The sequence below is a fragment of the Desmodus rotundus genome, chromosome 2 (genome assembly GCF_022682495.2).
Source record: "Desmodus rotundus isolate HL8 chromosome 2, HLdesRot8A.1, whole genome shotgun sequence".
Lineage (NCBI taxonomy): Eukaryota > Metazoa > Chordata > Mammalia > Chiroptera > Phyllostomidae > Desmodus > Desmodus rotundus.
In genome coordinates, this window is record NC_071388.1 from 842,729 (window position 1) to 865,028 (window position 22,300).

The window sequence follows — 22,300 nt, forward strand, 5'->3', positions numbered from 1 at the left end:
CCGCCTTGCTGGTGACTTGGAGAATGGAGGGAAGCTTTGCTGCTCACATCTCACCATCAGTGATCTCCGATTTAAAGGTTCAGTGTTCCTACGTGGTCTTTTGAGGACAGAAACTCATTCTTAAATTGGCCCCGAGTTCAGTCAGCCTTGCTGAAATCAGGTAACTACTTCATTTTGTTATAATAAGGACGGACAGACAGAAAATATTTGGGGAATGCATTTAATCTGCTCATTGCCATTATGTACTATAAATTAAATACAATTAATTGCAAAACGAACACCACATTTGAAGAGTCGAAGTTGAATACATAAACCTTGGTTGGTTCACAGCATATTGGAGACACCGAGAAGCAACCCCACAAACCCTGTCTCCCCCTCCACCCCCCGCACACACTGACCCCTGACCCCGGCCCGTGTACACGGGAAGTGAAAAGCTGAGGAATCAGTGCATATAACTCCAGAAAACAAAGTGCTTCAGCCCCACCCGCTCCCTTACTGGAGAATAAAAGGCAGGCACTCATTCTAGGCTGACCAGCCTCCTGATTCATGACCTTGAGTCTCTGCCTGACTTGGCGTGCGCGGGCAGAACACGGAATGGAGACCATCCCCACGACGCCAAAGCCCGGCCCTCCGGTGGGGACCGTGTTTCCTCTCGACGAGAGCCGAGGGCTCACGGGCTTCCACCGGCCTGCCCGTGCGGGTGGACACACCTGTTTGCTCGTGGGTGAAAATCACAGGTTATGAAAGCATATTACTTCTCATTTATAAACTATTTTTGAAGACACAATTGTAAGCAAATTTTCCTGTATAAACTAAATCCCTTAAAATCCGTCTTGTGAACCATCCTGAAATATATGAGAGCCCCTTCTCCCTGACAGTGTTTGGTTACTGGCGCGTTAACTTTCCTAGAGGAATAACAAACCCTTTCATCTCACGGGCATTTCTATGTTTTCATAAATTCAACTAAAATCCTGACTTGATGTCTGTTATTTTTCCAGGTGAATTGTTTGAAAAGAGAAAGTCATTGTTTTAGCTGTTAGTATGAGAGACAACACGGAGGAAAAATTCCAGGCCGTGTGTTAGAATCTTTTATTGCTATGCATCATTAATTGCAATGTAATTTGGATTTCTTAGTAAAGAATATGTGATTGTCAAAAAAAGCCCATCGTGACACTAAGCTCGGGGACCTCCTAGAGTCCAGACCACACGAACTGGAAGAGAGCGTGTTTGAGTCCAGTCGTAGTAAGTGAATTTAATACCGGCTGTCGGAGTGCTGGATGCAAGCCTTCCCCACACCCACCCCCGGGGGCACACTGCTGTGTCTGCCCCGGTGACAGTCTCCTCTCAGTTCCAGGGCAGTCCCGGGGCCAGGTCTCCTGCCTGAGGTACTTACAGGTCCCGGCAGGCCCGTATAAAGCACACTGACCACAGCCCTGAGCTGGAGCCCCACGCAGGGGTCAGACGTAGCTGGTGGAGGTCCTGTGGGCAATGGCCCCATTCCTTCGCTTGTCCACATGTGGAACGCAGTGCCCGGGGACCGGATAGCGGTGCCTTCGCTCCTTCCTGTGGCACCAGCAGACCCCGAAGAGCAGACCCCCTCCAAGGAAGAGGACGGCGGCGCTCGCCCAGCCCAGGAAGAGGGCGGCCCCCAGCTCTCGCTTCTGAGCTGCGTGCACGGCCGGGTTGTGGAAATCCCTGATGATGGTGTTGGCCGTCCAGCACACCGGGATCAGAACGGAGATGCCTGTCAGGAGGAAGAGGACCCCCGACGTGCCCAGGAGGTAGGCCTTGGCCCTCTTGCTTGAGCCAGCACACTGGACCCGCTTCATACCACAGACACCCACCAGCAGGGCGAGCAGGGAGAGAGCCACGGCCACGCACATGAGGGCCCGGGCGGCCTTGAGCGCGGGTGGGAGGGCCAGCAGGGAGCCGTAGAGCTTGCACTGCAGCGTGGCCGTGGCCTGCCGGATGCAGTTCATCCACAGCCCCTCCCAGATCTTCTCGAAGACGACAATGTTGCTGCCCACAAAGGCCGACACTCGCCACTGGGGCAGGAGGGTGGCCCCCAGAGCCCCGGCCATGCCGAGGAACCCCAGGACCAGCCCAGCAATTTGCAGGGGATAAAACGCCATGGCCGTGACTTTGGTCCAGCTGGAAGCTGCTCACGATCTGAGGGTGGAGGAGGCCCCTGGGTCTACGGGAGATGGGGGTGGCATTTCCCACGGTGACCGCCCATCACGCTGCGTCCGGGCTGGCCGCAGGAGCCTGTCGTCCGTGTGTTCTGCCTCTGCCCGCACACGGCTCTCGGTCTGGGTGGAATGCCTGCTAGTCAGTGAGTTGCTCCCGGCCAGTGAGAAGGTGGCTGGAGGTGTGTCGAGAAACACTGCCTTCGACGTTAGTATTTCTCATAGTGTTATTTCCTTAGCAATGCTGTAATTAGTGGCAAAGCTTCCCTTGTGCAACATTAATTACAGAGCTGGAAACTTCCTGCCTGGAAACCCCTCGAACGCACGCACTCAGGCAACGCCGAAACCTGGGCGGCCCTTTGCCGGGCGGTTGGAGAGCGCCGTGCCTCCAGATGATTCATTCCTTTCCTCTAAGCCACCTTTTCTTTACTGTCCATCAACTCTGGTTTTAATACAAACTTCCGGACATGGAGAAATGTCTAGGTATTAGTTTCAAAGCTTCCATGAAAACATGTGATGCTTTCTGAAGGTGGAGTCCAAAGCAAGAAATTCCGATTTCGCAGTTTGGTCTGGAGATCCAGAGGAAGAGCCAAGAGAAGTACTTCTGCTGATTGGATTTGCTGGTTAGTTATCATATTATCTTCTAAGTCATACCCTCCTCGCTGGTGAAATGATGCTTAGGCCATACACCGTCACTAAATGTTTCTTCAGGGGCAGCCTGAAATACAGCACGTTTATCAAAACCAAAATGTGCATTCCGTTTTTACGGAGCAGTAGGAAGAGTGCCCTTTGGATTAAGCTATGCAATTCATTAAATTCAGATAAAAGGAAATTTTTAGGGGTGGGAGTTATGTTCGACGTCCTCAGACTTCTGTCTCTTGTTCTCCAGGCGCAGGAGCGTGGTCTCTGGAGCACGCGGCAGGCTGGCAGGTGGACCCGACTCCGATTTACTGAGCTCACCTCATCTGTCCACCCCGAGTCAAAACGGGGGCGAGCGTGTCTCCAGGCCTTTTCTTCGGGAGGGGACTAGGCCAAGAACCAAACGCTGCTCCTGCCAAGTTCTCAAAGCCAGCGGAATGGGAGTGACCCTGTGGCCGAGTTCAAGAGTTGCATTGTCATCCCTGGCAGCCTTCCCTTGCCATCACCCAGGGATGGGGGGTCACTCTGTGTGGGAAGCAGACACCCCCTTTCTCTTTCTACACTAATGTAAGGAATGCATTTCGAGGATGAAAACCCCCGGGAAGCACAGCACTTCCTTACGGCACGTGTGTGCACTCCTGCTGAGAGATGCTAGTTTGCAAAGCTCCTCCTTTCAGTCCCCGCAGGCCGGGAGCCAGGGGTGATCCTGTCCCCCCAGGCCGAAGGAGCCCACTCATTCAGCTAGGAGACATGGAACCACATGCCTTCAGCAGGGGCGGTCTGCCCACACCTGACTGTCTTCGCTGGTGGCGGCGGCGTTGCTTTCTCGGTGCCGCCCTAGCCGGCAGAGACGGCCTCTCTGAGGGGCGGGGGTCGCTGGGGCTATGGGACTCCATGCGTTCAGTGGTGATGGAGGTGTTCAGGGAACCCTTCACCCCTGGAGGGGTCTGCCCGCCCTGCTGTGACCCGCTCCCAGCCCCTCCCCCGGACTCCCGTCCTCTTCCTCCTCTGCTCATCTGGTCCTGGGAGTTTGCAGCTCGCTGTCCTTCTGCAGCCGTTTGGTTTCTCATCAGCTGGGACATCGGGGCTTGTTGGGAATCAGCTCGGGGAGGGCACGCTCCCCCCCCCGAACGCCAGAACCGCCCGGGGAAGTTAAGTAACACAGCAGCTTCTCTTTCCGCCCCCACTGCAGGGTCTGCTGCCCACAGCATCCCTCCCGCATCTCCCCCTCACACAGAAGGAAACGGCTTTTCTTCCCGGCCTTCCTGTGACTCTTATCCTGTCCCGCATCCTCGGAGCTCCAGCTCCACGGCTCCTCCCCTCCCCCCACTCCACCTGCACCCCCTTCCTTTCCCTGAGGGGTTCTTCAGACTCTGATCCCCTTCCGTGTTAAAATCCCACCTGGCCAGACCCGTGGTCCCTGCCCAGGACTGCATGCACCTTCGCTCCGCTCCCACATTTCTGTCCTCCGACGGGGAAGCCTGCTGACCGTCCCTAGGAGGCCCAGGTCGCCTCGCCCGAGGGTGGCAGGCTTCCAGGGCGTCCTGACTGCCCCTCCAAAGGACCCCTGCAGGCCCTCGTCTAACCGACCTTTCTGTGGAAGTCAGGAGTAACGACCGTCTTCTAATGGATGCAGTAAAGAGAGGTTTGCTTCACTCTTGGCCCGATGCCTTCGCCATCAATTTCGGTCATGTTTTCGAACCTCTCAAAATTACAAAGTTAGAAAGGTAATAACACTGACCTCCCAGGGATGCTGCCAAGATTACATTTAGGGGCTGCGTGCAGCCCTGGCCCCGGGCAAGCCCCAGGGAAAGGTTTGCTGTAATAACGGTCTCTCCGCCTTTGTCACGTGGCCCTCGAAGCACATCTCCACCTGTGCCTTCTCGGTCTGTGCTCGCTGATGGTGATCTCGCCCGTGGGCATTTGGTCTGTCTGTCTGTCTGCCTGTTCCAGGCTCATATGTACCTGTGTACTTCCCTCACTTAACACTCCTCCCCCATGGGGCCTCCTCCACGGCTCCCCGTCAGATGCAAGCTCGTCTTGCTAACGTTTTTCAATAGTTCTCAGTCGCCTCCACAGTAACATCCGGGTTGGCCTGCGTGACACAGAAGACCAGTCCCTGGACCAGCTCTGCCCACCTCGACCACGTCTCTCTGACCAGGGCTCCCTTCTGTGTTTTTACGCGGCTACATCCCAGGGAGACTTGTAACTGTGCAACAGCGGTTGGAAATGCACATAATTACAAACTGAGATACATCGATGGGTAAAAAAACGTAAGACGTAGAACACATAGCGTACGAACAGTGTGAACAGATGCGATTACATTAACATGATCACGAAGCGAGGGAAGGCCGGCTGCTGAAAGGACCTGTAAGCCGTAGCCTGACGCTGGAGTAGGAACCAGCCAGACCGTTGTCACGGGAGAGTGGGGGGGGGCACGGGGTCACGAGGGCACGGGGTCACGAGGGCACAGGGTCATGAGGGCACGGGGTCAGGAGCAGCTGCCTGGGTCCAGATGCTGGCCAAGGAGCTGGACACCTGCGGATGGGAGGCCCTGAGCCTGGCAGTGGGGGCCGTCACAGCCGGAGAGGATGCCGGCATGGGCCCCGTGCGGGTGTGCAGGGTGGAGGGAGCCGTCCCCAACCTTCTCCAAGGTCTGTACAGAGACGTTCAGCGGCGCCAGCATGGAATGGACACACTGCGGCACGTCTGTGTTACACGTATGTGCACACTGGGGGGCCCCAAACGGGGTTCGTTTATAAAAGTTGTGCACTCATTCTCACGTGTGTGAGCTTCGGTCACCCTCCGAGGACTCCCCGTGTGACACCGTGTGCCCAGCGAGACGCTTCCCCATGGCTCAGAGCGGTGTTCGAATGCTCGACGTTGACGCCTTTCCGTGCTCCTGCTGTTGGTGTGTTACCTTGCCCACCTCCACAAACATCCCCCTTGGAGAGCTCTTTTCATCCGGGGAAACAAAAAAACTCGCCCGTGGACAAGATCAGAGGAACAGGGAGGGTGGGGCACAGGATCATGCCGTTTTGGGTCAAAAACTGCTGAACATGCAGCGCAGTGTGGGCAGGTGTGCTCCTCAATCCCCCATCATGAAATGGGCAAATGCGTTGCGTCTTCAGAAAAATTCACTGAAGCCAAATGCAGCCTCTCACAACAACGCCAGCTGGTTCACTGATACAGATGGGTCCCCAGAACACTCCCCTAGCGGGGGAAGCCTGTTCTACAAGGGCCCCGCCCTCCAGAAGACAATTCTGTTTTTTTTGAGGGGTCCCTGGCTATCTGGGGGGAATGGATCGGAAGGACAGTAGTTAGTAAGAGCTGGGTAGTGGCAGAGAAGCAGCGGCGTGGATGGACGTGCCATATCTGGGACCCCCCCGGTGGAGGTGGGTGACAGGCTGGAGGCAGGGAACCGGGTCGAGTTACTGTCACATCTCGGGTGTGAGCTTCCTCGTTGTGGGAGTGCACCTCAGGTGTGAGACGCCGACGGGCCAGCCCCCCGCCAGAGACCGTCCAGGGTTGAATGACAGACGTGAGTAGGAGCTGTCTGTGAGGCACCCCAGTGAGGAACTCGGGGGCTGGAGTGTGCGGAGTGCATGGGAAACAGTGGGCAGTGCCCATGTGAGTGCCCACCCCTCCTCTGTCCCGTCCACAAGTTACCTGGGGTCAGGTCACAGCAGTGGCAGGAGGCGGACTCCCTCTGTCCATGTGGCCTCCTGGGGCTTGTCCTGGGGCCGCAGACAAGCTCGCTTGGCCGGAGGGCCTTCCGACTTCTCTGCACCAGCAGTAAAACTGATTCGACCGCAGCTGTGCTGTGCAGGCCAAGCCTGCTCGCTTTGCAGTCTGCATGAGCCAGCCTGCGAGAAGCCAGGGGCACACGAAGCACGTGGTGTGTTCACCGTTCTCACGTGGGGTCATCGCGTGGGTCAGAGTCGGGCCCGGGGACCGGAGGCCACGACGGCTGTCATCCGACAAGAGAAAGCCCCTCGAGGGAGAGATGTGTCTCCCCAGGGACTTGGAGAGCTCAGGGTCCTGAGGACGCCGCTCTGAGACTGGGTTCCCTCGTCTTTCTGAATGGAGCAAACGGAACAACGTAAACTGGTTAACTTGCTACATAGAGTAAATGTTTTCTGCATACTGGCTTCATGATCCAAAATTGACCAAAGTGTATCCATTTAATATTTTTTGACATTTGAGATAAACAGTCCATTTTTAAACTTTCTACAGACTTGACTTTTTAGAGCTGTTTCAGATGTAGAGAGAAGTTGCCAAGATAGGACCGAGTTTTCCTACTTTACACCAAGTTTTTCCTATTGCCGGTACCATCCACTGTCACAGGATATTTGCCATAATCAGTAAACCACTAGCAGTATATTATTGTTAACGGAAGTTCACAGTTTGTTTACATTTTCCCAGTTCTTCGCTAGCACCCTTTCTCTGTTCCAAGGTCGCGTCCAGGAGACCACCTGGCCGTTGGCTGGGAGGATTGCTCAGGCCGCCCACGGCTGCACAGTGTCTCAGTCCCTCCCCCATCCGAAGACCCTAGAAGTCAGGGGCGGGTCGCCGCTCAGTTATCTTGCGGGACGCCCATTTATCGACAATTGCCTTTTATTTTTCTCATGATTCGATGGAGATTGTGGGCTGGGGGAGAAGATCCCCGAGGGACAGGGCCGTTTCACCCCACCACGTGCCAAGTGCATGCCATCCACCCTGGCAGGGCTGTGCGTGGGGCCGCCGTTCGTCCGGCTGGGGCGGGGACGGTCCGCTTTCCCCCGTGGCCCCTGGGACGGGGATTCTCCAGGTTGTAGGGTCACTCTCACCGCTCCGCACTGTGCCCTTCGAGCGGCAGTCGCTGTGCGTGGCCCCCACGCACGAGCGCGGCGTGTGCTTCAGTTCTTCGGAATTCTGCACGGGAGCTTTAGCTTTCCTCTCTTAAGTATCAGTTTATTCAATCACTTATGTCAGTGTGGACGTATAAGCAGTTACTTTATACTCTGACTTGTAATCCAAAGTTGTTATTTTGCTCAAATTTTTCCAGTTTTGGCCGTTGGAAGTTCTTTCCGTTGTCTTCTGTGCTGCTTTAACGTAGGACTTTGCATCTTCCTGAGCAGGAGAGCGAGGCTCCGTGACAGCCAGCTAACTGACAGGTGAAGCCGAGGTCCAGCCTCCGGCAGCGTGGCCTCGGAGCCAGGCTTGACAATACTACCTGTGTCGAATTCTCCTTTAGCCTTAAGACCGTACGACTCTCTCTTAGAAACAAATGAAAAATCAGTAACAACTGGCACTTAATCATTCGTCCAATTGCGCGCAGATGGAGAACTGTCAGTTTCTTCTGTAGGTCGTTTGAAAGTCCCTGTTCGCCGTGGCAGATGCTCGTCCAAAACCCGGGCTTCTCGCCGCCCTCATTCAGGGCTCCCCCGGGCGTTTTTATGGGGACCATAAAAGCGGATGGTGTGGACGCTGGAGCTTCACGCAACACCGCCCAACTGTATCACAAGGCCAGGGACACTTTGTATCTTTTAGTGGTCAACAAAAGAGAGAAGACACACATCTCTGTGAAAGAGAAAAGCCACGGAAGGCCGCGACTCATCAAGGCGCTTGGCGATGCCTAATGTCACAGCAGACAGAAACTTTCATGAGAGGACGGGTAATTGTGCTGTGACCTGAGGAACAAAGGCTTTCCAGACACCGTCTAACCTCACAGCATCCCCTGCAGAGGGGAGAGGAGGAGCCACATCTGCGCTGGTTGTGGGAAAGTGAGTTTATAGGCAGTGCGGGGACGTGGCCAAAGGTATTCTGTAAATCGGTAGCAAGAAAAGCATTTTAGTTCCCACACCTTCTGAGCAGACTTCTCCAAACTCTTAATTCTTCTGTGGGGATCTTTGCGGTGTGTGTCGTGATTCTAACACGTGTCCACTTTCACGGTTTTGTTAGGTGGATGGTGCACTTCTGGGGCGGCTCAGAGTAAATACACGGCCTGGACAAACAAGTGTGTATCAGTGACTGATAACTCACCTGCCGTTGTCCCAACGCCCCGGCCCAAGGTGCCCACAGTAGTTCAGAGGTAAGGGATGGACTGGCAGGCGCTAGTGGGAAAAAAGAGAGGGCGTTACTAACACCCCTCTTCCACACTGAAATTCGCATGAACTTTGCAGGGTCACCACCCAGGGAGAGAGCTCCCAGCTTCGTCCCCGTGCCACAGAGGGGACCATGGAAACACAGGTTAGGCAAGCTACCCAGGGACCTGAGGGGCCCGAGACAGAAGCCCAGACCAGGAGACCACAGGTCTGGTCGCTGCACCGCGTGGATGGACTTTAAAGGCCGTCGAGTGTTGGAGAAATGGGAAAACAGCGTCCACAGGGATGACTGGCAAATACTCACGAGGGTACACTCCCCCAGTGGGCCCTTTAAATGAGTGAACTGTGCTTGTACCAGTGGTCCGGGGAAGGGAAAACGCTGCTTAGGAGCCTTTCGAAGGTGTGTGTGTGTGTTTGGGGAGTGGCATTTGGCTGCCATGTGATGATTGGGAGCTCCCCTGGCGTTGATTGATTGATTGATTGATTGAATTTGTTGGGGTGGCCTTGGTTGGTAAAATTACACAGGTTTCGGCTGTACACGTCTGTAGCACAGCTTCTGTGTGTTGGGCTGTGTGTTCCCCACCCGAGGAGCGACCCGGGCACGCAGCAGGCCAGGCCTGGGCCTGGTGCTCCTCCCTAACGCTCGTCCGGGCAGGAACGGGATGCCCCGTGTGATTGTGAATGGCGAGCTCTGCTCCATTTTACATATAAATCCAAAGTAACTCCGTGAACGCGCAGTGAAAACCCGGGAGTACGGAACCCAGGAAGTAGAGGGGAAGCTGAATTTTGTTTTGTTTGGAACTTACACTATTAAAAGTTATTCATCACTTTAAAAGCTCACGGCACCCATGACGACCATCGCCATGGACCTGAGTCACAAATCCAACACCCGCATCAGTCTGTCTCCGCAGCTGTCATCTGCCCCTGGATTTAGTGTAAAAGCGGCTTCCGAGGGCTGTTTACATCTCCCGGTGTAGATGTTCCATCGTGACTATGTAATGAAACGGGTGCTATTTTAGATGAGTTATTTTCCTTTCCAGTGTCCCTTGTAATAAGACATGATATTCATATTTCCAAATGACTACTTTACACCATCCGTGACTTTCATTCCAGAATATCCTATAGGACATCCCCAAATATTTTATATAAAGTGAGGTTTGAGGTCCAATAGGGTGGCGATGCCTTCAGTTTCTGTGTGGATGAGGGCGAGTAGGACAGTGTCCGTGACTCAGGTACGTGTGAGTTCCGAGTGTTGACTGAGCACCTACTATGTGTCGGGCCCCGGCACCCTTCACTGGTCGTAGGATGGTGGACGGGGGTGGGCAAGCCCTGCTCTTGCAGACCTCCCATTTGTAATGAAAAAGCGTGACCAGTGGGGGGTGGCTGTCCCTCCGATGTCTGGCAGGGATGCTGCTGAACAGATTCCACTCAGCACTATGGAATTTTGAGGAGGCGATGCCTTTGTTTTACTTGGTATTTACGAATGGCTGTGGCTCGAACTTTGTGAAGCCACAAAGAGGACAGAGAGTTGAGGAATAAGACGGATCGAGTGTTGTTGAGGATGAAGTCCGATTAAGTTTGGTTGAAGCTCCTTTTTTCCCCCTAATTTAAAATTTTCACCCAAGGATATGTTTTATTTTAGAGAGAGGGGGGAAGGAAGGGGAAAGAGAAACATTAATGAGAAACATCGTCCGTTGCCTCTAGTACGCGCCCTGACCCAGGACGGAACCTGCAACCTTTTGGTGCCCAGGACGGCTCGGGGTTGGAGCTACTTTTCATTGGAGATAAAAGGAAAACGAGGAAGGTCGTAGTCAATGATAAAAAATGAAAATTTTCCAGAAAGTCAGATTCCCAAATCAGAACCTCCAAGTTGTGGCAATAAGGAAGCATATTTAATACTAAACAGGTAAAAATAGCCTTTCGAGGTGTTTTATGGGCAATGATAAAAGAGAAAAATGTTACTACAAATCGATAAAAGATAGCTTATGAGGAAACAACCATTAGAATGACAGCTACCTGTTTTGCCAGCATATTTTTCTTTTTCAAGCTTTATTGAAATATGATTCACACACAGAAATTGTACTTATTTGAGAAGTACAATGTGATGTTTTGAAACATGTCACATTATGAAATGACCACAATCGAGCTAAGTAACAGACCCATCTGCCACACAGTTCCGTTTTGTGTGCGAGGAGAACAGTGGGGTCCCATCTCCGGGCAGAGTTCAAGTGTAAAATCTTCCGTTTCTACCTACAGCCCCCTTGCTGCGCACTCGGCTGCAGCTCCTACCTCACCTTCGGCTGAAACTCTCACCCTGACCCACCCGCCTCGCTTTTCCGCGCGTCTCTGGTGCCGCCATTCTGTTCTTTTGACCACGAGTCCAGCTGCACGGATGTGGCTGCCCACGGAGAAGTGAGATCGCACAGCGTGTGTCCTCCTGTGGTGACTGATTCCACGGGCGTCACGCCCTCCGGGTTTACCCGTGTTGTCGTGAAGGACGGGGCGGCCTCCTTTTTTTCCAGACTGAACGCATTGCATTTTGCGTATAAACACTCGTCTGTCTCACCTTTTCTTTGCCGGAGCATCTGCCCACGGTTACACAGGTTACCCCCACGTGTTGGTGGCTGGGAACGAGGCCGAGGCGCAGCGGAAGTGCCGTCCTTCCAGATGGTGACTTGTTTTCTTTGGACGCACGCCCAGCAGTGGAGTTGCTGGGTCGCACGGTGCTCCTCCGGCTCTGGTTTGCTGAGGATCCGCCGCACTGTTTTCCTCACGGCTGCACAGATTGCACACCCTCCCCGGCACTTCCTGTTGACTTTCTGCTATCAGCCATCCGGACAGGTGTGCGGTGACCTGCCAGTCCCTGGTAATGAGTGATGTCCCGGTCAGCCTGGCTGGGGCCCCAGCACCCCCAGACCTTTTCTGTGCCCTTCCCCACCCACCCGCAGCGGCAGGTCCCCGCTGAGGGGCACAAAGTCTCAAGCCCACGTGCCTCCCCTGGGTCCTGCACGGCCAGGCCCGAGCTGACAGCGCCCCACTGTTTTCCCTGGGGCAGAGCCCTGAAATGCACAAAGGTGTACTACGCCTTCTCCCAGTTTTGGGGTTTGACCAGCTTTGTCACCTGCTCACAGCCTCCCATGGGGACATGTGCAGGGAGCCAGCTGAGCCGCTCGGGGTGATGGAGGTGCCCGGGGGCCCATGGAGGGTGTGTGGGTGTCTGTGGGGGACCCGTTCCCCACAGCCTATGCCTGGTTTCTGACGGGAGGGCTCTTCCTTCGCAGGGGTCAGCTCCAGCTGACGAGGGACCTTCCTCATCTCCAGGACATGCGTGTTGTCGCCTCCACCCCAGCGACACCGCCAAGGTGTGCACAGCTCACTGCTCCGAGGACCGGCTGCGAGGATGTCAAAGCAACGCTAATGTCTGCATTCTGTCCCCAGAGACGCCGATTTAACGCAGCCTCGATCCAGCTCCCTGGGTGACGCTCCTTTGCGACGTCGCCCACTCCAGAAACCCTGCTCCCACATTCCGGCCTCCGACCTTTACCCTCCCACACGGTTTCCAACAGCCTTTGACCCCACGGAGCCCCACATTTTCCGTCTCCAACTGCCACCACATCCTCCCGTCCTCCCTAAGGCACGGGGGTTCCCTTCCGTACTCCCTCGACTTCTAATCCAGTTTTCTCGGGTTTCCTCCTCTGGCAAAGCCTCCATCTTGGTTCGACCCACTCCCGTGGGCTCTCCTAAACCCAGGAGCTGAATGTAACAATTAAAACAGACCGTTGTTGCCATCCGCCTCAGGTGCACCCTATTTCTGCCTGGCAACCACATTAATGGCCCTTGCCTGGTCTGCCATTTGTCCCCGCCCCCGAAGGACAACTGCCTGCTTTCCCCAGCACCTCTCTCCGCTTCACTCGCTGTGGTCGATGTGCTGCTTTCTGCTTCACTGAGGAAACTGAGCAACTCCTTCTGTCACTGAATTGATCAGCTGATTGCAACTGGATTAAGTGTCACCCCTCGCCTGGGTCTGCCCACTGTGCCCAGGTCCCAGTTCCTCTCTCAGAGACACAGGTCGAAGAGCGTCACTCCCCACGTGGCCGTCCTTCCTGCATTAGCATCTCTCCGTCTTGATTCTGTCCACCCGACAGCCACAGCGGTGTGTTTGCTAGTCTCCCGTCCTGCGGCTGCGCTACCAACCACCGCACAGCAAGGGGCTTCAGAGGACACTGACTTACGACCTTGCAGTTCTGGGGCTCGGATTCCAAGTGCACTTGTCAGGCTCTGCTTCTTCTGCAGGCTCGAGGGGAGAGCCCTCTGCTTGTCCTCCCCAGCTTCCAGGGGCACCTGCGTCCTTGGCTCACCCTGAGAAGGACAGCCAAGTGGCCACCTCGAATCTCATCTCTCTCCCTCCCTGCGTCTCCTCTGCTCCTTCTCTGTCCCCCACCCCCGCTTCCCCAACCCTTAGGGAGACATCTATAATTACATTGGGCCCACCTGGAAAATCCAGGATAATCTCCCCTTCCCAAGACCCTTAATCAGATCAGCAACATCCCTTTCCCTCCCGGGGGATTTGTATCTCAGGGCTGGGGGATCAGGACAGGGACACCTGAGATGGGCTGCAATTTCTTCCACTGAAAAATTAAAGCCTATTGCAATGCAACAAAATTAAAAAACAGAAACAAAAACCCCACCTTCCCCTTGGGCCCACAGCCCCTTCCTTTCCGGTTCTTGCCTCTTTTAAAGACAAACACAGCCAGACTGCCTCTTACTGTGCTCTTTAACTTACCACCCCTCGACCCCCCCAGCTCTAAGCAGACTTCAGCCTCACGGCTGCCACAGACACTGCTCTGAAGGCCATCGATCAATGGTGTCCCCTTGGTGGGTGCCAGCGTCCAGTCGGGTCCGTCTGAACAAATTGCATCTGTCCCAGAGGACATCCCCTAGGCGCTCGGCACCTTCGCGATGTTGTGTCACTGGCCACTCTCCTCCCAACTGTGTCCCCCGCCTGTAGCTCTCTGTCCCCTGTCACTTCCCCAGGAATCACACAGCCATCTCGGATCTGGCACGACTGGAGCCACATCGCCACCTGCTGTAACGACCCCCGAACTGCCCGCCCTGCTCAGGGGCGCCGCTCCCCTCCCGAGTTCACGCGGCCAAAAGCCTTGTTGTTGCTTTTAACCTCCTGTCCTTTTCATGCCACCTCAGGTCCCAGCTGTCGAGACCTGTGTCAGCTTTGCCTTCACACACACCCAGAAATGACAACCTTCCACCACCACTCCCCACCCCCCACTGAAGCTACCGGCCCCTCCTGTCCCCACCCATGACTGCCATCTGTCTGCTGTCCCCACATCCACCCTTGCTTCCCATGACTGTCAGACCCTGTCACCTCTGGGAAGGGCATTCCCACTGTCGCCTAGTCCCCAATGCAAGTCTGGCCACTCCCTCCCTGTACAGGTGTCCCCTCCCTGTACAGGTGTCCCCCGCCCTGCACGTCCATGGGGCTCCATGTGCTCTGCCTTCAGGTCTCACCTGGGTCCACTCCACAAAAATGAAGCTTCCCCCCCCGGGGGCCCTGCGCCTTGATTCAGACTGACTTTCCCAGCAGTGCCCCCCCCCACCTGTCCAGTTATACATGTACCAATTGATACACGAAGGCACCAGAGGAGGAAATCGAACAGTTTGTTCAGAGCTGGCTGTCACGGGGACATCAGCCACTGTCATCTGTGTTTTGGCAAAGACGGGGCGTCGGGCAGAAGGGAGAGTGTCACAGTGGACAAGGGGGGGGGCTCAGGTGTGCACCAGCTGCAGGTGAGGGCCTGGCAACATTGGGGGGAGGAGGCTTCCTGGCAGTGGGGCGACCTGTGGGATGGGTTGGGGTGCGTGTTTGGCTCCCTCGGGTTGGTCTTGGTTGGAAACCGGAAAAAAATTAGGAAAGCTGCCGTGATTGTGTGGGGCCGATGGCGACCAAAGGTGCCGTTTGGCTTCCTCGGCTGCGAGCAGAGACAGAGCTTAGGCTCCCGGCCAGGCTGACTCGGCAGACGCCGCCTCCACCCTGGGTCGCAGGGAAGGGGGAGGCTCTCTGGGCAGGGGCGGCAGGTTGCGGGGCAGGGTCTATTTTTTACACGTGGTTTGGCCAGCATCCGCTTGTATGTTCACGCATTTGCCTCGCCGGGCGTCTGGGGCCTGTTAGTTCAGAGGGTCGGTGTCGGTGTCGGTGATGGATGGTGTGGGGGGTCAGAGCTGACGTTCACGAATTTCCTTGTTCCCGGTGCCTCGCATGCGGTCCGCGCTCAATGAGTGTGAGCTGAATGGATGAACAGAAACGGGGAGGTGGGGTCCTACCACTCTCATTGATGGCAACATGATGGATGAAGACAAGGAAGACTGAATTAAAGCAATTTGAAAAGCCAGGGTTCAGCAAATACTCTCTCCTCCTCTATTTCTTAGTGTAAATAAAACTTTGTTTGCCTGCGAAGGACTTAGAAATGACCTTTAAAACTATTGAGTCTCTAATGAGAACTTAAAACAAATCCATTTGGCAGAAGTCGTATTATGCAAGTGGCCTGATTCATCAGAAGGAGCATTTCATTGCTTTCTCCTCCTCCTGTGCCTCACTTTTGACAGGAGAACAAAGAGGGAAAGACTGGAGTTCTTGTGATGAATTTTAACCACAAACCACAGTGCGAATGTTCCTGACCGCCCAGCACGCTGTGACAGAAACCCTTTTCCCAGGCACCCCGGGGTGGCTTGTTTCTCCCCCAGCATGGACCGGAGCGCCCTCTGGTGCTCGGGTGACATCACTACTTTTCCTTGTTTCCTGCTCAGGAAGGCGTTTCTGTTTCCATGTGAACGAGACAGAGGTTTTTAGGTTGTAACGTCTGACACCTACTACTGAATTCTGGGCTCAATCATTTTGATTTTAGGGTGTCGCTAATCTGCTAATTGCCTTCAGAGCTTGGAATACTAAATGTTTTTCCCCAAATCTTACCCCGCCTTTATCCCAAATACCGGAACGTCTGGGTGCCCTTCGCGCAGCACACAGACGCCCCCGCACCTCCCGGGAGAGGCCGTGGTCGCCGTTGCCCGTGGGACCGCCTACCCCGCCTCCGCCCTGGTGGGCGCTCTGCGGGCATCACTGAACTGACTCTCCCCAGCTGACTCATGGTTTGCGAAAGATTAACCACCGTGATATTTAATATATTCTTATTTCCCTTTCTGAATACTGACTATATCTGCGAAAAGGGATCTTTTAAAATTAAATACCGAAATGATAATATTGCTTATCTCCTTGAAGTAGAGTTTTATTATTTCTTTTTTGTTGTTGTTCACTATACGTTTAATTTTTAAATGAAGAGTATTACGTAACATTTTATCTAGAATCAATCAACAAATCGATTTGGATTATGAAATATAAAAATAAAAGTAGATGGGTTTCAGGCTGCAGGTGTCAGGGACCTCAACGCAGGATCTGGTCTGGGCTCATCGAAGGCTGTTTCACACGGCCGGGCCCCTCCCTCCACACCCGCCACTCCTGAGAAGTTTGTCCTGCCCCCTGCTGGAGGCCCGAGGTCCCGTAAACTGAGGTGACAGACCAATTTCCTTGGTTCACAGGGATTTAGGGAGACCTCCCAGGAACCCTGGTTTTGGGGGTACCTCGAAGACAAGGCAGGAAACACCGACACTTCTGGATAACTTCTCGGCCCACCAACCAGTTCTTCGGAAAATTTACCACGATGGGACCACTGCTTGTTTACTATGTTTTCAACACACACTTGCTGCCGCTCGGCTGCCTGGCCCTGCGGACACCTACTCCTCCTGTCACTCACAAACTTGGCCCTGAGGCCGAGGCTCTCCAGGTGCCTGGAAACATTCTCAGAGACCCAAGGAAGGAAAGCAGGATGGAGCGTGACTGGTCGTCAGACGTGCGCGTAGTGTGGTCGCAGCAGCTCCTGCACACCTACGGGTCTGTGAGTGTGTGTGTGGGGGGGATCCGCTGTCAGCCTGTCCCCGAGCTGAGTCCCCAGCTTGTCACCGGGGGGAGGTGGACGCGGACCAGCCGGCATAGAAAGGTTCTGATTCCGAAAGATAACAGCGTTAAGGCCTGTGTAGGGCAGTAGACAAAAATACAGTGACATCCTCGCTTGTCAGCCTGATACCATCCCCACCGAATTCAGGGTTTTGGGGATTGATTGGGACCCAGCGTGGCGTCCAGTTCATCCTGGGGAGGGTGCTGGAATCCAGGCTTCCCAGCTGAGGTTGCGCTGTCTGCACTGGGCCTGACAGATTTTCGGTGGAATAAATCTTCTAACTTCAATAAATTCAATTTTAATTAAATGTTGATTTATAAGAGCCCTCCCCAACTGAATAATGCCATCTGAGTTCTAAGGCAAAACTGCTTTTCTGTCACCATTGGTTTTGACATCTGTCGGGATGGATGGGACGGAGACAGTGCCTGCGGGTGCCTGCCGCAGTCGCTGTCATGAGTGGGAAGGAGACAGACGCCGAGTCTCCTCACTGCTGGTGCCGCGCTCTGCTTGCCCACCGTCGCTCTGCAGCGGCTGGGGCCAGGCCTCTGCGGACGTCATTCCATTAAGAAGTCAGGAGACAGGAAGAGTATTCCAGCCAAGTACCCACAGATTTGATGATACCATCCACCTTTACATCAATTAGTGATAATCTACTTTGAAAAGATTCAGAGATCAATGAAGCAGAATAGATAGCCCAGAAAGAGACAGGGAAATAAATACTCATTTACTACTTGATAAATAATGCATCAGCAAACTACGGGGAATGGATTGTTTAATAAAGAGCTAAAAGATTAGCTGCTTGAAAAATTTGAAGCTTATATCTACCTGTTCCCATGCTCAAAAAAAAGTGTTTTTGGTAAGATCGTGTAAAGATTAAATGCAGAAATCAAAGTCAAAGAGCAGAATGAAAAATCTACTTGCTCCATTGTGTTATTAATTAAGGGCAGAAATAAAACACACAACTTATGTTTGTTTACTTGATTTGGCAACTTTTTATTTGGATGTTTCTAAAATCCTTTAGTTAAACTTGAAATATAAAACTTTTGTCAAAGTAGCTGTTAGCCTTCCCTTTGGATCACTAAGTTTTCTTGAAACATGGTGAACCAGTGGGCTTTCGACCACAGGTCTTGCTTCCACAGATCTGGAAAATATTCTTCTATTCTTCCTCTTGTTTTCTGTCATTTTAAATCTTTTTTTGTTACTTATCATCACTTTCCCCCATAGTTTTATTATTTCCCCCATAATTTAATGACCTCTTCTCACCTCTCTCCTCCATAGTCCTGTTTTGATCTTCTGCAAAGTTGAGTCGATTATCTCTTGTTTTTAATATGCCCCAATCTTTGAAATACACTCACAAGTTTATTGATTTTTCCCATGATGAAAATACTTGCATATCAAAAAATGAAAGTAAATAATCACATCTAAGTTTTGTATGGACGTGTGTGTACATGAGTGTTAGTGTGTGTGTGAGAGAGAGAGTTTTAGCCGTGATTACGATGGATATAAAACTTTTATTCAAACTGTTTTTAATTCTATATTAATACCATTATTTCAGTAGCAACATTTAGGTTTTTAGGGATTGCTCAATAGCAAGAAAATATGCAGCCGGGCCGACAGGCAGGCCGCTATTTACGTAACCTTTCTCTGTGGGAGACGCAGGTCTCCAGCTCTTCATCAGTGTGGGTGGCGTCCAGGTGAGTGCGAATTTACAAAACACTGCGGAACGTTTCTGGTTATTCCCAAGCGCACATTTCTAGATTATGGAATTTTTTCTCATTTTTTTCTTGTCTTGCCCTGTGTTTGGGAAATAGAATTAAAAAAGAAACTCTGCCGACCTCTCAAACTTTCCACAAGAGCAGCAGAGAAAGAAGACGTTCATTGTTGGCCAAGCCTCAGAACAAAACGGTAGAGGGACCGCCCAGGGAGCGAGTCTGCTTCCTGCAGAGCCCGGAACACCCAGCCCCTCACAGACACGGCTTCGGGATGAGCGGTGACTGCTCCTCAAGCCAGGGACTCGACAGCACCTCTGTGACGCCCAAGTTCGCCCTGGACTTGCCCGGCCACCAGGGCGCCCGTCGGGTTGCTCACCGGCCGTATCCAGAGGGCAGACAAGCCTGTTGCAGACTGTTTTCCAACTTGGCCACAGAGGTCAGGCTCCTGCGCCCCCCCCCCCCCCCCCGGGACCGGGGAGCTGGGGGCCCTGTCTCCCCAGGTTTACCTTCCAGAGAAGTGGCTCCCGCATCCAGAGGAAGTCCCGGTCCTACAGCTCACAAAAAGCCTGCCCGTTTTTTTAAAGGATTTACGAGCATTATGCAGAGGCGAGGAAGCGCTTCTAATTGCAAGTTTGCCAGAGTGAATGCTGGGAGAAAACGGAGGGGACGGAAATCTCTTCCTCATTTTCAACGAGGAGAATTAAGACCCTTATTTTAAATTGTATGTTTCCGTGCACCTGTTTTGATAGAAAGCCCATGTCCCCTTCACCGCATTTAAAACACTAAGTGCGCTCTTTGAACTGTGCCCTTGTTCCATAAGGCAAGTCCATTGCAACGAGCAGTTTTTTCAGGAAGTTCTTAGAAGCCCACTTGGGGCTCACAGTGTGTTAAAGATGGTTCCCGACTCATTAACACCCCTCCCCCCAAAATTAGAGTTTTTTCCCCTTTCTGCAACCTTGGGGTGCCTCTGACCGATGGCAAGCGGCACAGCAGACCCAGCTCCTGAGAGGGTTGGCGTTTTCTTTCTTGGACCCTTAGCCCCCACAGCAGCCATGTTCGGCGTCCGATCACCCTGCTGGAAACACAGGCAAAGCAGCCCTTCTGGCCCAGGGGCCTGTCTGAGCCCAGGCAGGCAGACCTCAGGGCCCACGCCGCACAGGGGGGGACACTGTTGTCACCGACTCCAGACCCCAGCTGACACTGACCTGGACCTGGTGCAGGGTGCGTGGGGCAGGGGGCCAGGGTAAGAGCGGCCTGGGCTCAGCAACCTGACAGAGAGAGTGCCGAGGGCGCCGCAGGAGCTTGAGGTCTGGACGAAGGAGTCCTGGGTGATGCAGGAATGACGTGGGGTCCAACAAGGCTCGGAGGTGGCACCGTGGAGCCCAGGTTGTCCCAAAGAAGCACAGGGCTGTGTTTTCTGCTTTGTTTTCTGTGCTGAAGGTGTTGGACTGACCTACAGACCTGGGAAGGCCATGGTTCTGAACTTGAGGTTGAACTCTGCCATGTTCACAGGTGGTTCTGGCTTTGCAATGTTGAGGAAAGTCCCAGGAGACGGCAGCCCGAGCCCTTCACACGCTCCATCCAGCTGGCTCGGGTCCAGCAGCTCCTTCTCCTCACGGCAGCGTCCGGCTGCGCAAGGGTCCTGCACATCCGCACCACCCCCACCCACCGCCGCCCCTCCAGGAGTCCCGCAGCTTCAGTCTGTCCCCCCAGGCAGCTGTGCAGGGGTATAGTTGCTGGATTCTGGAGCAGCCTTTCTTTTCTTTTTTCTTTCCTTTCCTGTTCTTTCCCTTCCTGTCTCTCTCAGAAGGCCTTTCTTTCCCCCTACCAGGAGGATGAAGCTTTTCCAGGGGGACAGGTTTGCTGGTAAGGGTCTCTGTGCCCTCATTGACTGGACTCACTCATTCACCATCTCCTAGCTTCCAGGGTTGTGGTTTAGCGTATTGGATAGAAATCAGAATTTTTGTGTTTAAGTAATTTATGATTGGTGGAAGCTTGGATACTTTTATTTTGCACCTGGAATTTAACTTTGACTACAAATTGTTATTAAACTTTTCCCAGGACCTCCATGAGTCCTTTTATGTGCAAGATTGCGCATTATTTTTAAGCGGTGGCCCCTCCTTCCCTCTGTCGATCTCTCTCTGAATTTGCCTCTTAGGTCCTGGAATTTATCTCCAAGCCCTTCTTGTTTTTCCTCATGAATTATTCTCTTTCTATGTTTGCTCTGTGTTCTGAGCTTTTCTTCCACTTGACCTTCCCAACGTCCCATTTGCACATTTCCACGTCAGCAGTGACCTCCCCAAATTCTCAGGCCCCTGCTGACTTTTTCAATGTGTGAAGTGAGTTACGTTAGGTACAAGGAGTTCTGGGACCCTGTGATTCGGTTGGCTTCAGGCTCTCAGTGAGGCTGTTTGTGTGAGACGTGCTCTGTTTCCCAGGAGACCGGCTCCTCCAGGGGCCTACTGGTCCTGGGGTTCGGCTCGCACTGGCTTTTTCTGCCCGTTGGTCCCATGTGGTTTCTCTCACGTGAGTCTCAGATCTCTTCCCTGTGCAAGTGAAGTCAGTGTGCTGGGGGACAGCTGACCCCAGGGCGGCAGGGCTTCTCCCTGCGGGCTGTGACCTGCAGAAAGCTGCTCTCTCTCCTGGAGCCACGGGAACAGCCTGTGTGGTCCCAGCTCTCGGCACCCTCACACTCAGCGTGGGGCTCCCCGAGGCCCCAGACCAAGGGGACCCCAACCTCTGCAAGAGTCCTCAGAGTCTCTGGCCCTGAAATTACCCCTCTCAGGCTGCAGAGGCACACAAATGTCTCCCTCCTCCCAGGGCTGCCTGTGAAACAGGCGGGCCCCTTATTGGCCCCTCCCCGTCCCCCCCAACAGTGCTTCAGGCCCAGCCTGAGGCCCCTGCTCCAGGAACCCAGGCCTCTCGTGACTCTCAGAGCCCAGCTAGCTTGGCTGGCGAGCTGCTCTTTCCTCTTGGAATCTGGCAGAACCTGCAACTTAGCAGGAAGCCCCTGCAGGCTGTGCGTTGGCTGGGCCCCAGCTGCTGCCCTGCTTGGCCCGGAGCTGGCATCAGCCTTAGGGGGAGGGGCTGCAGCGCCGGGAGACCTTCTCTGAACCAGGAAGGACGCACGAATTCCGAGGGGAAGGCCTGCGATGGGGAAATAAAACCTGTAATCCAGTCCAGAGGAAAAAGTGGTGGCTGTCAGTGAAGCGGGGTGAAGTGCTCGGTCTCTCCAGCTCTCTCCTCAATAGTCCCAGCCAGCATTTCCCCAGGGCCTTCAGGCCGACAGCTCTTGCTATAGAAATGCCAGTTATTACAGGGAGTCTGCCTGCAGGGCGGATTTGGGCAGAGCAGCCCCCTGCCAGAAGGTGCCTCTCCTGAGGAGGTGGGAAAGTGTACGAAAGTAAGGATTGTTTATTAGAGATTTGCAGGAGCCTCAAGACCGACTCAGATCCACAGGGGCCAACGGACCCAGAACCGAGGGATTTAGAGATTTCACGCTCATCCTGGGATCCCTGTTGGCACCTACGTGCCAATCACCTCTTGCCCCACCCATTGTCTCTTCCCTTGACCTAAAAGAAGCCTGAGTTCTGGGCTCTTTTAAGATGGGTTTGAGGAGCCTCTAAGTTCCCGTCTTCCTGAGTGGGCACCTT

General features: G+C 53.7%; 1 protein-coding gene across 1 annotated transcript; it reads right to left on the minus strand.

The window, feature by feature from the left end:
- Window positions 1-214: 214 nt before the first annotated feature.
- On the minus strand, window positions 215-2,508 carry CLDN17 (claudin 17). The gene has a single exon (XM_045194658.3). The coding sequence runs from the start codon at window positions 2,130-2,132 to the stop codon at window positions 1,458-1,460; it is 675 nt and encodes a 224-aa protein (XP_045050593.2). The 5' UTR covers window positions 2,133-2,508; the 3' UTR covers window positions 215-1,457.
- Between the last annotated feature and the right edge of the window lie 19,792 nt (window positions 2,509-22,300).

Coding starts and splice junctions, on each gene's coding strand:
- CLDN17 (XM_045194658.3), bottom strand. CDS start 2,132: ATGGCGTTTTATCCCCTGCAAATTGCTGGGCTGGTCCTGGGGTTCCTC.